General features: G+C 39.8%; 1 protein-coding gene across 1 annotated transcript in view; it reads left to right on the forward strand.

Moving 5' to 3' along the window:
* URB1 (URB1 ribosome biogenesis 1 homolog (S. cerevisiae)) overlaps positions 1 to 17342 on the forward strand; it is an 81753-nt gene that overhangs the window by 25515 nt on the left and 38896 nt on the right. The window contains exons 2-12 of the mRNA XM_010004690.1: positions 5 to 136; positions 1633 to 1784; positions 3263 to 3395; positions 5500 to 5596; positions 7018 to 7103; positions 10019 to 10144; positions 11823 to 11953; positions 13935 to 14130; positions 15406 to 15543; positions 15885 to 16058; positions 16748 to 16898. Coding sequence (XP_010002992.1) covers positions 5 to 136; positions 1633 to 1784; positions 3263 to 3395; positions 5500 to 5596; positions 7018 to 7103; positions 10019 to 10144; positions 11823 to 11953; positions 13935 to 14130; positions 15406 to 15543; positions 15885 to 16058; positions 16748 to 16898 — 1516 coding nt within the window. The remainder of the gene's footprint in view (positions 1 to 4; positions 137 to 1632; positions 1785 to 3262; positions 3396 to 5499; positions 5597 to 7017; positions 7104 to 10018; positions 10145 to 11822; positions 11954 to 13934; positions 14131 to 15405; positions 15544 to 15884; positions 16059 to 16747; positions 16899 to 17342) is intronic.

Raw genomic sequence — 17342 nt, forward strand, 5'->3', positions numbered from 1 at the left:
GGAGAGCTTCGTGTCGGTGGCGAAGGCGCTGCCGTCGCCTGAGGTATATGATGTCGTGGAGGGATACGTCAAGATTTCCATGGAGTGTGCTGAGATATTCAAACTTCTGGACGGAGAAAGGAAGCCCGAGAACCAGGTAAGGTGGTGGTAGGTGTGATCGCTTAGCGACTGTCCCAGCTGGGGCATTGGCCGCATAAATAACTCTGGTAATCTGGTATGGAGTTTTGTTTTCTTTTGGTTTGTGGTTTGTTTTTTTTTCCTGTAAGTCTCAGTGACAGAAGCACTGATGCTGAGATATTCAAACTTCTGGACGGAGAAAGGAAGCCCGAGAACCAGGTAAGGTGGTGGTAGGTGTGATCGCTTAGCGACTGTCCCAGCTGGGGCATTGGCCGCATAAATAACTCTGGTAATCTGGTATGGAGTTTTGTTTTCTTTTGGTTTGTGGTTTGTTTTTTTTTCCTGTAAGTCTCAGTGACAGAAGCACTGATCAAGTGGGAAATGTCGTTTCCAGTGCAAAGATGGTCTGCGTTTAATGATACACACAACCAGTAGTCCTGACAAAATGAAGCTATTAAAGTTCTTCAGGTGTTGTCAGAAGACCATTTAAAAACTAAAGGGGTCAACAGAAGCAGTTAGGCAAGCAAAAAAATTGGTGAAAGTAATTGTCCATCACTAGACATCTCCCTGATGCCTCAGTATTTCTAGGAAGCCACTGGTGAAGTTGACCTTATTTTTCTCATCTGAGCTGGACACAGTTTCTCCTCATCAGAATATGATATTAGAACTAAAGAATTAAAGTCTTTTCACTGGGGATAACTTAGATCAGTTTATGGCGTAAAATTGGATTGTGTTCTTTTTAATGTCCACATGTTGGTCTTTGCATTAGATGATAATTTTTGTCTGTGTAATGACAATGTGACCTGCTTTCTTCAAGATCCTTTTGCTAATAAAGGCTAATGCTTGTAATTAATACTGTCTCAGTGCTGTGTGGACCACAGATTATTCTAGGGGTTATTTGTAAGACTGGAGCAGCTCAGGTGGTTTTCTTCAGCAGGTTTCATTGTGCACTTACTGGCAGTTGTCTCTTAAAGCATTGGTTCATTAGCCTTCGGCCTTGGCCTCCAGATGAGAAAGGACCTTGAAGATCCATCAGTCTGTGCTGAGATTTGCACTGCAGTCTGTGTCTGCATGCCCAGGAGCTGTTGTGCATACACACACGAATCACGCCTGTAGGTCTCAGTTCACTTGTGAGGAAGGACCCTTTTTTGCATTCAGTGTATTTGCCCAGGCCTTGAGTCAGCATGATGGCTGGGGGTTCCAGCAGGGGTTATCCCTCCCTACTACTGAATTGCACGTGCTTAGCAACTTGACTGTCATCTTGTGTCTCTTGCCTTTCCTGTAGTATCCATATGAGGATTGCTGTGAAAATTTGCACTCTCACAACTAATCATTTAGAAGAAGAAGCATTAATTTGGGAGAAAACTGAGACATTAACTTGCATTTCATATGTGGAAGCTTTCCTCTTGTGGTGGGATTACTCTTTTTTAACGGTGCTTGTTAGTGTTTGCTCAGCTAATAATTTCAAGCTATACCTGATATTGGCAGATATTAATGTATTTCTGTATCTTACAGATGCTATTAATCTTTCAAGCTCTAGAGGCCATTTTACTGAGGACAGCCAGCGACCTCTCCCATTTTTCTGTTGTGGGAATGAACATAGTCAAAAAGTTGATTCATTCCTACATGAGATTGGTCTATGCTGCTTTGTATTCTGAAAATCTCAGGTAAGTCTCTGTACTGTTGCAGAGAATTGCATCAGTTGCTCTGAATTGATACCAAGGGGCAGTTGGGGTCTTGCACATATGTACAGGATGTTGGAAAATTCAGCTGGACTTACTGCTAATAACGCACCTTTATTTAATGATACTGTTCATTTTACATGGAAGTCTTTGCAAGGTGGAAGCTCTGAGATAATACACAATTTAATGCTATATGATAGTTTTCTGAGGCTGTAGTTTTCATGAGTTGTGCCTGTCCTAGTGAGATGTAAAATGGATTGTATCTTGACTCCTGTTATTTTACTTGGTTTGTGAAGTGAAATGTACTGTGTGGACAGGGGCTTTCCTGTAGTTCACAGGGGCTGAGCAGTCTACATTGTGATAGCAAAAAAAGCTGCTTATGAGTGTTTTATTTCCCTGTATTTTTTGTAGTCAGATTTCCATATTTATAGTAGGTTTTTTTCTTTCAGTCTGGTTTTTCCTCTGTAACTCTTCCTGTCTTTTAAATCTAAAGCCATGTTAGGCTGATTGAGCACTCATGGGTTATCTAGTCTACTCTAAACAACGTTTTATCATGCTCTGTGGACAGGGTGAGAAGAGTTCCAAGTGCCAGAGAAATTTTGAATCAAACCTGAAAAGAAGAAGAAAAAATAGAGAATGCAAATGACCTGCCCAAGGCCAATGACTTGTCTTTTGGTCCTTGGACAGGCCAGAATTAGACAAGTATTTTGTGCTTTCCAGTTTATGAACACAACTACACTTCCTGCACGACTTAGTTGATCATATTGCAACAAGCATTTTAATTTTACATAGAATCCCAGATATGAGTGTATAGATGTATTGTAAAATAGATTTTGAAACTATGCAAGAGTTGCAATTTTTATTAAACATTTCAAGATTACAGCTTTTGGAGAAATCCTTCTAGAACCTGTCTAGAGGAGGCTGCAGATCTATGATGTTATTCTGATGGTATATGCTCTGCTTTTGCTCTGCTACCTCTTTGATGTGCAAAGGGATTTTATTGTGGCAGCTCCTATGAACCTGCTTGTGACAGTAAAGCACATAAGCATTTGCAAGACCAGGGGCTCTGTCCAAGAAATATGCTTGAAGAAGTAGGCTGCTCACAAAGAAGATCAAGTTCTTTGTGAACAGTGGAATAATGTGTGTTTGACCTAAGTCTGTGTTGTAATGGTCATTAAAAGGGTTCATTATGTGTTTAGCTAAAGCTCCCATCTACTGCAGGGAGGGCTTTTCATGACTGGGGATGCTTTCCTAACAGCTGTCTTGATTGTTTGTGTTGGGACTGGCTCAGAGCTGCTTCATGCCTGAAACTCCCAAGGTTTGGGTGGATGTTGGTGGTGGAGTGGGATAACTTCCTTTACAGGAAAAAATCTTTCTTTAAATTTGAATCTCTTGATTTGGTTGTTTGAATAACTTGTCAGCCTGGAAATAACCTGCAGGTTTTCCTCTGCCTTTTGTTTTAGGTTGAGCCGAGGGTGCCTTACCCTGTTGTCAGCAATGGTGGCCCAAGGGCCAGATTCAGCAAGGGATGTGTATAGCCATTTTGATTTCAATAATAAGTATCTGCCTGGATTATTGAAAAAAAGATGTAAGAAGGTAAAGCAAGCTGCTGTGTGCTATAAATTGCTGTGTTATGGGTCCATCAGTTTTTTTCTGCCAAGTATTAAAAACTCTGAGCTGTTGCCCAAGTTCCTTTGCCATATTTTCATCTGCAAGAGCTTACCTCCTTCCTTCCTGTCCTTTCTCAGGCTGAAATGCTTCTTGATTGTTTCTAATTGGCAGCAGAATTGATCTACGGGGCAGGAGGTTCCTATCTACTTACATAGCAAATCCTTAGGGGACGTTTCTGAGTATCTTTGATAGTGGGTGATCTGGTGGCCTGCACCCTTGAGGTACAGCTTGCTTTGTTTTCCATCCTGTGCTTGTCTTTCTCGTCTTGTCAGGGCTCAGAGCTCCTTGGGATAATCTTGTTTTTACACTGCTTTGTAGAATTTACTGCAGAACATCCAAGTGCCTTGTCTGTTTCTAATAAGCTGTGGTGAAATGTATAGTTTCTGTGGGCTACCCTTTTAATATTTAAAACTGAGTCAAAGTCATGGTAGTTTCTCAAAACTGTTCAGTGATGTGTTTGTGGAGAGCTCAGTCATTTTTCCAATACGTGGATTGCAGTTCAGTCCCACTGAAGTAAATGGAAGTTCTGGGGTTGTAGAAATGAAGAGGGGATTTTGCCCAGTACTGGTACAGTCAGAGTAATTGCATTTGAAAATATAATCAGGAGTTTTAAACAGTCTCTTGGCAGAAGTCCTTTAGGAGGATATGTGAGAGAGTAGAAAGGGTCACTCCTCTTTTTCCAAAAGGAACTTTTTTTTTGGTCTCTTCTCCATTTGCTAAAAATAATCAGGGTTGATCTGAACCAGAATATTTTTATTTCATTCCAAATGTAGGTGTATAATAAGTCCAGTATTATTTTTAATGCTGATAGGTTGCTTCTAGTTTTTAAAGATGACTTGCAAAATAAACATTTGTGTTGGGTTTGTGCCATCTGTGGTGACAAATGGACTGTAAAAGGCATTTTCAGGAAGCAAGGTGTGTGTTTGGTTTTTTGCCTTCTATTTGATTGCTTTATATATAATTAATTTTTCAGGAATGTCACATTTTGTGGGCTTTGACCTTACTGCAGAAGGTTTCTTCAGGAGTACTTCTACCCCTTAAATTAAAATACTTAAATGTAGGTAGTTCTTTAATCACAAGTTTATTAGAAACGTGAGTAAGGTACAAGGAACCAGTTTGAAGATGTTACTCTTGCTCAGCTTTCAGTGAAATTACTGTGTCACAACTGGCTATTGGAGGTGACATTTTAATACAAAAATATCAGGCCCAAAGCTTACAGGAAAATTCATTTATTTCTCATATTTCTTCTTCCAACCCTTTAATGAATTACTTCTGCCTTATGTTTACCTGATTCTGTATCTTCTTTAGCACATTATTACATGCAACTTAGTTTTGCACAGTAGGTTTTGAAAAATTATAAATTGTGTTCATATCCTGTGATCTTTTTCTAGAGAAACTTTTAATTACTTCCACTGTGCCCAAATTTATAGTTTTATGACAAGTTAGCCTCTTTTTTAAGAGCTTTTTTTTTTTTTTTAAGTCACAGTGCATGACCTGTGTTGCTTCTAGAGCAGCTATGAGAGCTGAGGGTGTGTGTAATGCACTGCACCTCAAAAATGGCAACAAGCAGCAGGAGTCCCCAAGGTTGACACTGCTCTGGCAGCCTGTATAGTAATAATTTGCAGCAGCACTGGTGTCATTACCTTTCTTGAGTATTTTTGTGAATTCACTAGTGTGCCAAGTGGTGCAGAATTGAGGATCTTTACTGATGTGTGTACAAGGGTTTTCCATGAAACTACTATTAATATTTTCTTCTTTTTTTTATGGCCTCTCTCATGTATTGAGAATTGAAAAAATGTGCAAAATAGGACACCTTCCTTTTTGGTGTTAACTTTGACAGACTGATCTGCTTAACACAAGAAGTTTTTTGAAGTAATATACTGTGGATGCCTATAAATATCTATGTATGGCTATATGCAACATATTTATAAAGTTGTTTAATTTACCTGTTTGCAGTACTTAAAATGATAATCAATGGTTGCAGGATTAATTTCGCAGTTGTGTACAATCTCTGTTTTATCTTTTTTAGGGGAGAACAGATGTCCGTATGGCCTATATTCAGTTTGCTCTCTCCTTTTTAATTGCTGGTGACAATGCAATCTTGACACAGGTGCTGGAATTAAAAGGTACTTCACAATTGCTTGTGGCTTTGTTTTTTTTTAAGGCAGATTTTTAGGTGATAATAACTATGAGCTAATTCAAAATGTGAACCAGCTAAACATCAGTAATAGGATGCAAAAAGATATGCTTTTACCTTTTTATCTAAAAAACTTTAAATTCTGCAGTATTCTAGTGAGAGTGTCTTCTGCTTGGGAATAATGTATGCTGTCTGCAAAAACTCTGCACAAATAGAAAGCCCTTGGTGACACAGATGTAAGAAAGGTAAATGTAATATAACTTTGAGGCTATAGATTCAATAAGCAGAAAACAACTTCATGGCCCCCAGCCTTACTAATAACATAGTAATAGTGGATATGTTACATTAAAAAAAATAATTAAAAGGTGTTAAAGACTGTGAATTTAGTATTCTTTCTGTCCTCATGCAGGACCACTGTTGAGTACTGCATTAGACCACTTTTTGTCAATGATTCAGGAGACTAGTGTAGTGTCCTTTGCAGCTTTGGTGGAGGCATTGCCTTGGAGTGCAGTCCAGGAGTATGTTACACCTATGTCTCTTAGAGAAGAGAGTCAAACTGAGCTGGCAAAGAAAAGGATCTAGAAAGTTGAATCTTGCATACGCTTGATTAATACTTGATCCCTGATACGCTGAAGAGGATGTCAATCTTCAGTTCAGTAGTTTGAGTTCTACAGCTGATGTATCTCAGGTTGTGCTTTGTGACCCTTGGTAAGGCTATGAAAGAATTCAGGAAGGATCTAGAAATTACTCTAAAAAAAAAAAGTCATTAGCTGTCAGCAATTGATTTCTTCTATGGTGAGGTAGTGAGAATGGTCTGTAATTATTTACTTCTATTGTTCATGCTACCCTAGGGACTGCTGCTATCTTTTAATTGCTCACAGTTGTTCAGTTCCTTCAGAACAAGCAATGGCAGTGCACACCTAGAGCCAGTCAGCACATCTGGCTTTCATTCCTCTATGAGGTACTGAAGTTCTCTAACTTTGAGTTGTGCAGGTGAGCCAAAAGGTGGTGCATGTGGCTGAAGATGTAACCTCCAAATGTTTGAGTCAGTGAAGCAGTTGTGAGTCCTTCAATGGAAAGGACAGGCATTTACTCAAGTTTAAATATTGCAGAGGACCTTGGGGCCCAAAATGTATTTGAAGTTGACAGATGCTGTTAAAATAAGTGTTAATAACCAAGTTGGCAAATTAACTAGTTACGGTGAGAGTGAGTTTGGCAGCATTAGTTATTCATCGCTTTAGTTATAGACACATTATCCTTCTGAACTTTGATTGCAGCCTTTTGGTTCATCTTTAAATGTAACAGCAAGGTAAATATGACATGGAAGGGAAATGGGTATGAATTCCCTGTAGCATTTTAGTATGAAAATAGATTTCACGTTTTCACTTAACATTTGAAATGTCTTCTTAGATTTCATTCCAGATATTCTTCGCTCTGAAATAAAGGAAGACAGAGTTTCTACTGTCAATCTTCTAATTTCCACACTGAGAAGCAAGGTATGCTATGCTCTTGAAACTGCATTGCCTCTTGTTTTCTATTTTCTTTGCTGCTGGAAACAGTTTTGCAGTAATTTGTGACAAAATCTACAGCTCTTTAAGATGTTGGTACTGTGCTGCTGCTGCTGCAAGTTCATTAATGGTGATATTTATTGAAGATTGATAGTTTGGCCCTATTACTGTTTCAGGAGGGAAGCTTGTTACGCTTTTCCAGTGCCCTCTTTTAAAGGAAGTCATTGTGTAGCTTGTACTTGGATGTTAATTTCAGCTCATATTCAGTGTGTGGTGTCCATCAGATTCTGATTATTTCACAGGTTGTGATTGTATCTGTGCCAAGCCTGAAGGTCAAAAGAACTCGAGTCTTTTTGGTGCTCCCACTGACAATAAGATCAGCCCTTTGATTAATGTGTCTCATATCAAAATGGGGAGATCAGCTAGGTTTGGCTAGGTTTCTTAGCTCTGAACTAGGCAATTATGTCCAATCTTCTTTTCAGGAGAAAAAGGATTTTGTGCATTTTTAGTATGGGAACTGTGACACAAAATGGATTTCTAGGAGCTCTCTGCTTGCAGTGTGGTACCATTCCCCAACCAGTCTTGGCAGGGCTTTGCTTACCGTTAGGATGGCAAATGTTCTACTGCAGGAGGTAAATTCAGTCAAAAGTATTTCTTGGTGGGGTAGAGGAAAAGGGAAGTCTTCTAATAAAATTGTCTTCCCAAAATCAGAGAAGTTTTGGTGATTAAGAAAGGGTGCATTCCACCAGCTACCAGAAAGTGCTGTTGGAGAAGTAAGTCTGCTCCTCTTAGAACTTTTTTCTGATTCTTTCATAGCAGGCAGAAATAATCTTGTGATATGGCAGGGTAGAGACAGAAAACTTCAAAGCAGGAATTGCTGAAAGGTGCAAGAGTAGGTTTTGTCTCAACTGCCTTTCCTGTGCTCTGTTCTGAGCATGGCACAGTGGCTGGAAAGCAGTCCAGCAGAAAGGGACCTGGTAGTTCTGAATGATAAGCAGTTGAATATGAGCCAGCAATGTGCTCAGGTGGCCAAGAAGGCCAATGGCATCCTGGCCTGTATTACAAATAGTGTGGCAAGCAGGATCAGGGAGGTGATAGTCTCTCTGTACTCAGCATTGGTTAGGCCACACCTCTAGTATTGTGTCCAGTTCTGGGCACCTTAATGCAAGAAAGGCATTGAGGTGCTGAAGCGGGGGCAGAGAAGGGCAATGAAGCTGGTGAAGGGCCCTCAGAACAAGACTTATGAGGAGCAGCTGAGGGAACTGGGGCTATTAAGTCTGAAGAAAAGGAGGCTGAGGGGAGATCTCGTTGCTTTCTATGACTACCTGAAAGGAGGTTGTAAAGAGGCAGGCGTTGGTCTCCTCTCTCAAGTAACTGGTGATAGAACAAGAGGAAATGGCCTCAAGCTGCACCAGGGGAGGTTTAGACTAGACCTTAGGAAGAACTTTTTCACTGAAAGGCTTGTCAGATGTTGGAACAGGCTGCCCAGGGCGGTGGTTGAGTCACCATCCCTGGATGTGTTTAAAAGTTGTATAGATGTGGTGCTTGGGGATATGGCCTAGTGCTGGACTTGGTAGAGTAGGGTTAGTGGTTGGGCTTGATGATCTTGAAGGTCTTTTCCAACTGAAGTGATTCTGTGATTCTTTCACTGTGATGCACAAGCTTATTGCTGCTGTGTGTACAGTAACTGCACTAGAGTTTTATTTTTATAATGTTTTTAAAATGTTCTTTGTTCCAGTATCTTTGATTTTTGAACCTGTGTTTTGAATTGCTGTAGCAATGTTGCACAGTTGTACACACTATTGTGTGTGGCGGTTAAGACATGGACTCCAGGGTGAGAAGCAATGGAGTATTTTTTTATGAGAAAAATGCTTCCTTATATACTTTTATAGTGGGAACTGGGAATAAGCGATCAGGGTACAGAGAATGTAAACAGAATTCACACCTGCTCCTTGGCACATAGACAGACCTTGGGTTCCCAGGATGTAGCCAATCACACACCAAACACACAATAAACAGTGTTTTGATTTTTGTCAACGTTCACAGCACTGCTCACAGCAAGCCCTGGCACTTAGTTGGTCTTATATTGTTTTATCTACTTCTTTACAAGTAGAGGAGGCCCTTTTTCTTTTCCCATGGCTATTCTCCACAGTTGTGCATACACAGTTGTTGGATGACCAGTTGAGAAAATGAAGAGAAAATAGTTTCAAATTTAGAGTCAAACTATAGGAGCCTGCTTCAGACATAGGCTTTTCACAGCATGTAATTTAAAGCAAAAAATATTCATTCATTTTTTCTATTGCAATAACCTTGGAAGAAGAAGAAGAAAAAAGCTAGCATTTAAATGTAAAATAAACCTCCTTGGAACTTTTTTTTCTAAATGAAGCTTTTCCCATGTGGAAATGATACATCATATACAGTTATATTATTGATGAAACCTAACATACTGTATGACTCCTTCAGTTTAACAAGGAAAATGAGAATTTAAAAAAATGAGAATCAGAGAAAACAGTAGGAGAACTTTTAAATAACTTCCTCCAATGTGTTTTCTCTTTCAAGTTCTACCATCTCTGCCAGCCATTTTCCAGTGATCCTAGTGTGGAACTGTGCTACTCTACATTCTATGCTCTTTAGTTGAACTTGAAAGTCTGTCCTTTTCAGCATGTGCAGGGTGTGCAGAAATTGGTGTAAAGTGCTATGACTTCAACCATGCCAAGATGGGAGCAGCAGGGTGTAAAGTGTTAACAGGAGAGGCAAACCTTTTGTCTCCTGTAATGAGGAGAGTGAGCTGTGTGTGTACTGAAAGAATGAAGTGTGTTGCTAATTTACCATAATTTGTTTTTAAACTTGCAATAAATAGAAGGGTTGTTCTTTGTTGCTTTTTTTTCCCTTACTGTTTTCAGGTTGTTCAAAATAAAAACATCACCAAAACGCAGAAAGTGCGGTTTTTTACTGCAGATGTGTTGATTCACATTGCTTCACTTTACCGGTGGAATGGGATCACTGATGTCAGCCCTGAGGATGTAAAGGTCTGGTAAAATGTATTTCTTTGTAACTCCTGAAGCTTGTCCTGCCTTTGTGTCCCCCACCATCTTGCAGCCCACAGGTTTTGAAATGGCTCTCAGTGACTCTAATTGTGATGAGCTAAAGAAGAGGGATCTGCTGAAGCTACTTAAAAAGAAACCCTGAGTTTCTGCTGCTTCTCACTGCTCAAGGAGGAGAGTTTGTGTCCCCTCCCTGATTGCCAGGAGTTTGGTGCAGGTCTGTTAACCAGGGAGAGATGGGGCTTGTGGGAAGTTGTTCTTCCCCACATATGTCTAAACACAAGAGGATGGCATTGGCTCGCGACAGGGCTTTTAGGTACAAGTACTGTATTCCCTTGCTTGGATACACACTTGTCTCTATAGAAGATCAGGAGCAGTATTCTCACCACGTGCCTTGTTCCCGTCCTACACACTGATCTGATGTGAGAGCTAAACTGCCATGGTAGTTGCCAGCCTTTTCAGTTGGCACTGTTTGAAAAGTTGGCCGGGTTTCTGAGGGTTGAGCCATTATTGAGTCTACTGGTCCATGAAATCACGTTCCTAAAGTCATAGATGAGGCAAGGATCAGGACTGCAGCTGGTGGGTGTGTGTTAAGTACTTCAGATATTTTGTCATCTCTTCAAAATAAGTTACATTTTTACTTTTTTTTCCTTAATCTTGTACTATCTTTTTTTTTTTTCTTCCCTTTCGCTGTGGGAATATCCAGAGCAAAGCAGCAGAAAGACTTCTATGTTTCTGCTGGGTTTGAGCTGCAGACTTCTCACCTTTGTGTTGATTAGTCCTTGATCTTTAGAAGCCCAGCCACTCTCCTTCAAAATTTCTAACACTGAACAACTGCCTTCTTTTATTTCTTCTACTGGTTGATTTATGCCTATGCCATTCCAGTCCTGATATATTGTGAACACCGTCTGTTCTAGTAGGTGTCTGCTGGGAGCAATGCAAATCTGTGATCCTATTAATAAACACGCATCTCAGTTTTGAGTGATGTAAAATTCTTAAAACTCCATGCAGTTGTTCTGAGTCATATGGTTTGTGATTTGCTAACCACAATTATCAAGAGAATTCTCAGGCATAGGGATCTTGAGTTGTGCTGGATGTAAAAGGTTAATGGAATCTGGGTTCACTTTTTTTTCCTTTTTGTTTGACATGGGTATTTGGTTATTTCTTTAATTTTATATGGTGACTCTAATTACATTGATGCCTCTGAACTTCCTAATAGGGAACCTGGCCTGGCCTATTCATGGGTTGGAATTTGTTTATTTCAGATTAAGTGTTAGATCGTTGACTTCAAGTCCCTGGATGGTCTTGCCCAGTTTATTTGAGTTTTATATCACTACTTTTATTTAGCTTGACTTTTCTCTATCTTCTTCTTCTATTCTGGCTCCTTAGGAAAAAGCCCTAAATTAGTGAGGCCCTGCAGATAGTAACTATGTACCTGAATTTGGTAGATTTGCTTTCTTTGAAGCAAAAAATATCATAGTATTTAATATGTTTAATACAGAAACTGAAATGTGTTAATTCGAAAAAAGCCAAGCTAAAGCCAAACTGTATTTTTGCATTTCTATATAAAAGGAACTTCATAAAATTTAAGAGTGAAATTTAAGATTTTCTTCTGTGATACCAAAAATCATATGCCTTTTTTACTCCTTTTTGGTTTTTATAGATGACTGGCTGTTCTGAAGAGGTGGGAAAGATAATGGTACGGGAACTCGTTCATAATTTCTTAATGGACCTCTGTTGCTCTCTGAAACATGGCATAACTTTCTATGATCCAAGTCTTGGAACTTCTGGCAAGTAAGTCACCAGACAGCTGAGACTGTATTTGTACTTTGTGTTAGGAACAAAATAGACCTCACAACTTCCCTGGTCTGCTAGACTCTTGCCAGTAACATCACTGAATTCTGTTTTTCTTCTGTGGCAGAAAAAATAAATGTGTTGGGATTTTTTTGTTGGTTTTGTTTTTAACTTCCCAAGATCAAACTCTTGGATCTCCTTAAACCTCTGTGTATAGAGTGGGTGCTCTGCCGTGTTCATAGAGGCTCAGGCAATGGTCGTGTTTCTCTGAGCCATCTCTGTGAGTAACTAGGTAAAAAGTTTCTTCTTGTAAAATGTGATTTTGAACGATAGTTGGTTTTTTTTGAGGTGAGTTGTTTTTTTTTTGAGGTGCTGCAGCATAAACGAGATGATAGTAAAATATCTTGTCTACTTTACATTTTGTAGAACCAGGTGTGGTTTATCCTAGATTTTGGAAAAAAACTTTTTTTTTGAAAATGTGATTTTGAACGATAGTTGGTTTTTTTTGAGGTGAGTTGTTTTTTTTTTGAGGTGCTGCAGCATAAACGAGATGATAGTAAAATATCTTGTCTACTTTACATTTTGTAGAACCAGGTGTGGTTTATCCTAGATTTTGGAAAAAAACGTCAACATTGTTTTCAGTAGTGCCAGAATTTGGCCTGCAACACCTAATCTGGAAGCACCTATTTTTCCCTGCTGTTCCCATTTACTAACTGGTTAAAACGTGGGCACTAAGATTGTCACTGATAGAGAAAATAACTGAGACGTGTCACTCCCTGGAGGGGTTCTTGTAGGGTGAGTTTATGCTTTATCGTGTTGGGCAAAGAAGGTACTTGTCACGATCCGGTATTCGGGTACGTGGCAATTTTAATAAATAAAGGTGATCCCAAATGGTGAAATTAAGACACAAACGAGGTCAGATGTCACGTACACAACAAACTTTTATTGCAATAACACAACAAAAGTCCCTAGAGCGGATAGGACAGGCAGGAAAACAGAGACAGGAAAGAGAGGAGAAAGCAGAGAGATAGAGGACAGCAAGCGAGAGCAAAGTTACCACCCCACGGTCCAGCGATGTCCTCGATGTCCTCGGTGGGGAAGTAGTTCCAGGTGGAGAAGTGCCTTTTTTGCACCCACAGAGTCCCAGATTTTATACAGTCCTTGCCCGCTGCACCCCCACTCCTCTCCCTGCATAGGGAAAAACCCTTCGGATCTTCTCTGTGATAGCAGGGGCAGGTATGATGCCAGGGGCTATGTAGTCTTGTTTGGCTAATTGATGAGATCAGCCATTACAAAGGAGGAGGTTGAGTCAATTGCCACCACAGGATTAGTTCCTTGCTGTGGAGTTTCTGTCCTAGGAAGTAGCTTGAGACTGGCACTCCCTGTCTTGTCCTGCAAAGTCGCATCAGCAGATGTCCAACTCTCAGATGCCACAAGACAGACAACAGATATCCTGAGTGCCAGAGTCCAAGCTTATCTCTTGGATTGTTCGAGACAAGCACTATACATCCTGAGTGCCACAGTACTAGACTGGAGTAGAGGGTACCAATGCTGCGTGGTGCTACAGCAGGTTGTTTCTTGCTTTGAGCAAAATTTTAGCTGGTATTCATTTGGTATCTGCAGTATTTGTACTTTGTTTAGGGATGTGCAGAAGTAAACATAAAAAACAGAACTGAAAGACCACAGAAAATACTTCCAAGTTTAATGTTAAAGTTTCATTCTACATTTTCAGCTTTGTGAGGTTTGGTAAGGATATTTCTGAAACATTGTGCGTTTAATTAAAAGTGCTCTTTGTCACGCAGAAAACCTGGAGGTAAATTCAGTTCGTACTTTTGTGAGTATAAACTCAGAAATTATGCCAGCAGAGAGGTTTTGATTTGAATTTACCCCAGCAACAGTTAGAGGAGTTGCTGAGTTAGCATCATTTCAAGTATTGAAATAGGGATTTCTTTTTTCAAGTGTCTTTTTTTGTCTTTAATAGGGGAGGAAATGTAGTTCTTCTGCGCTTTCTGCTTGGTTTAAAAACTGCGACAGAAGATGAAATGGTTGCTGATCTCATGGTGAATATTCTCAAAGTATGCCCAGATTTATTAAATAGATACTTCAAGGAGACGCAGTATTCCTTTGTTCCTAGACTGAAGTCAACTTGGATGGACAATATGAAGTTAGTCAAAAAGGTAAGAGTGTGAATCATGCACAGTAGCTCTCTATGCAATCCCAATACTCGTTATTCCTTCCAAAAATCAAAGGATTTTTTTTTAAACAGTAGTGCAGAATTACGCAATTTTTTATTAGGAAAGATAGTATAGACAAACATTCTTGACCTGCAGAAAGGTTAACAAAGCAAGCAACTTGGTAGTAGACTGGTAAGCCTGCTTTTGATTGCTTTTATTACAGATAGGTATTGTAATGCCATTCCTTGGTAAAATTCTTAAAATTTGGAAACTGTGCAGTACAGAGCCTTGGCAGCCTTTGCTGTGGCCCTAATAAACTAACTCTGAATTCTTTATCTTAGCTATGGTCTTCTTAGTGACAAGAAACAAGATTTCATTGATTTCAGAAGAACTAAGCTAAGGATCAGGGAGTGAGTTTTGTGTGGTGTGTGTTTTTGTTTCGCGAGCAGCTGTTCTGTATCACAGGAAACTCATGTCTGAAGATGTGTTATGTTCACATCTGTAAAAGCACAGTGCTTTAAGCTTTATTAAAATCACTAAAAGCAGGTAGGCAGACTATTTTGTAAATAATTATTTTAAAAACTAACCAGTCCAGCAGTGGCAAAGTTAGGTGACTGAGGTTTAAGTGAACTAAATGGGAAGGACTTAATGGTTCTGAAATAGCACCATCAATTACTATAGATATGTTAGGAGAGAAGCAGCAGGATGCTGTTAAATGTCAAAGATGGTAGATGGAGGAAAGGGAAATGGCATCCTGTTTTCTGTGGGTGCTGAGGAAAATGAGCCATGGCTCGGAGCCACAGCTGCTGTAAAAAGTGTAGACATAGAGTGAGTTGAAGGTCATTTGGTAAAAAGCCATGGTCAGAGCAGGAGGCTGTATAAACATTTAACTAAACAGGGAAAGAAGGAATTGGCATAAGAAGCAGTGGAAAACATCATGTTGATGGTATGTGTTTTGAGAGGAGCACTGAAGCTCAGCTAGTGAAAGCCTTTGTCCTCTCTGAGTGTTCCTCTGACTCTTTGCTTTAGCTTAAAATGGGCAAGTAGGATCTGTAGTCTGTCTGATGAAAAGGAGTGGCCTTTAGCAGGGGTGTCGGTTACTTACAGATTTTCTGTTTAGTTGAATGGGAGTCTAGGGGCTACTCTGAAGCAGTTCTGCATAAAACCTGCTATTTAGTGCTGTTGTTACCTTTGACAAGTCAGAGCTGTTCTGTAAAATGCTCTCCTGTTATCTCCAAGGCTATATCAATATTGGTTAAATCATTATTTTTATTTCAGATCTATGAGGCCCAACCAGAGATTTCCAATTCTTTGAAGACTTCGGAGTTTATTCCTCTTCCCAGGTTGCTTTCTATGGTGATGGTAACAACAGTCCCTGCAGTGTGTAATAAAATAATGTTCACCCAAGGACTAAATGTAAGAGCAGTCTATACTATTTCCGTGGATTTTTCTATCCCCATTAATACTGTTTGATTTAAGTGTGTGATCATCCAAGAAGTTTGTTAAGTTGGTTAATTACGTACATTTGATTTTTTTCTGTCCCAGAGTGAAGCTGGCTTGGGGAGGCACTAGAAAATTAATTAAAACTCATTGATACTGCTTCCAAGAGCCATTCACAAGCATTGACTCTGCCATTTCTCTCTAGTGATTTAGGCTGGGAATCTGAAAACCTATAGATTCTTTCCTGCAAACCAAGTTTATGTGCAGAGCATAAGAGGAAGCAGTGAAATGTCATTAATTGAACTTCCTTCTTTTAGTTGCCCAGCATAGTGGTGAAGCATAGCATACTGTCACTGGTATCAATGGTTCTGAGAAGAGCCTTGAAGAATATTGAGTACTGTTTGAATGAAGAGACTTGGGAGAAGTCGGAAATCTACACACTGTCAATGATGCAGGAATTTGTACAGCTGTACAGAGAAGCCATCAGCAAGGTACAAAATAAAAAGACAATTGGGGTATAACATGAGTCATTTTGCAACAAATCACAGAATCTTAGGGGTTGGAAGGGATCTCGAAAGATCGTCTAGTCCAACCCCCCAATAATTATTCCTCTTCACTTTCTCCCTGAGTGGTTGTGGCCTGGGAGCCAGAAGATGGTGTCTTTGAGCAGTGGGAAGGGAAGAATGTGAGTTAAAAGGTTTTCATAACTGATGTGGTACTGGACTAAGTTTCCTAAAAAAGCTGACTGATGAAAATAACAGTAAAACTTTGTCACAAGAGAAATTTCTGACATTGGCAGCTCTGATGCTGCAAATGAATTCCAAGAGCAGGTGCAGAAGGAAATTCTCCTCCTGGTTCAAGTAAATTGTAGCCAGCAGACTTCATTCAGAGTTAGAAGTTACTAGGCAGCATAGCACTTGAACATATACCATGAGGATGAAGAACCAAACGTACATTTTTTGCAGGAAACTTTTTCAATGAAATGTTTTTCCCAATATTTATGCTCTGCAGAAGTGAATGTACGCTGCTTGATTTCAGATCTTCTTTCAATTGCATACAAGATCAGTTCCAACCTTTATGAAGAGCAACAAATCCTTATGTTGATAGGTTGTGAATATTTTATTACAGTAGCTTTGTCTCACACAGGAGAGCTATTACAATTTACTCTTTTTGATTCCAGCTTTTACCAGACATGACCAATATAGTGGCTGTCTGGCAGTCCCTTCTGAAGCAAGGGAGAGAGCACCATGATGGCCAAAAGCAGAAAAAGGAAAGTGATATCTCCACTGTGAAGGCAATGACTGAGGCAGCAGAAGTTGCTGAACAGCATGGTAGGCAAAGCAGGTGGAGTTACCACTTCTTAAATATGTGTGAATGGGTGTTGTGAAATCCTCATCCCAATAGGGTAGTTAACTTCAGCGGAGTCCAGATGTCACTTGGATGTTTACTATTCATCTTTGCTTTGTTCAGTTCTTTGTGCAGTTTAATTCTGACCAGCGTCAGAATTGCCTGAGAACAATTTGACAAGTAGGCTGCCTTGGGAGCCATTACTACTGGGAGGTTGAGCAGTTGGCCTTTGTGCTGTCACAGAATCACAGATTGTTTGAAGTTGGGAGGGACCTCTGGAGGTAATTTTGTCCAGCCTACCCCTACCTAAACCTGGTTGTCCAGTACTGTTTTGAGATTGATTTTTAGTGTCTCCAAGGATGGAGACTCTCAAAAACATCTCTGGACCACCTGTGCCAATGTGCTGTCACCCTCACAGAGAACAAGCG

This window comes from Chaetura pelagica, unplaced genomic scaffold (genome assembly GCF_000747805.2).
Source record: "Chaetura pelagica isolate M959 unplaced genomic scaffold, ChaPel_1.0 scaffold299, whole genome shotgun sequence".
NCBI classification, from domain to species: domain Eukaryota; kingdom Metazoa; phylum Chordata; class Aves; order Apodiformes; family Apodidae; genus Chaetura; species Chaetura pelagica.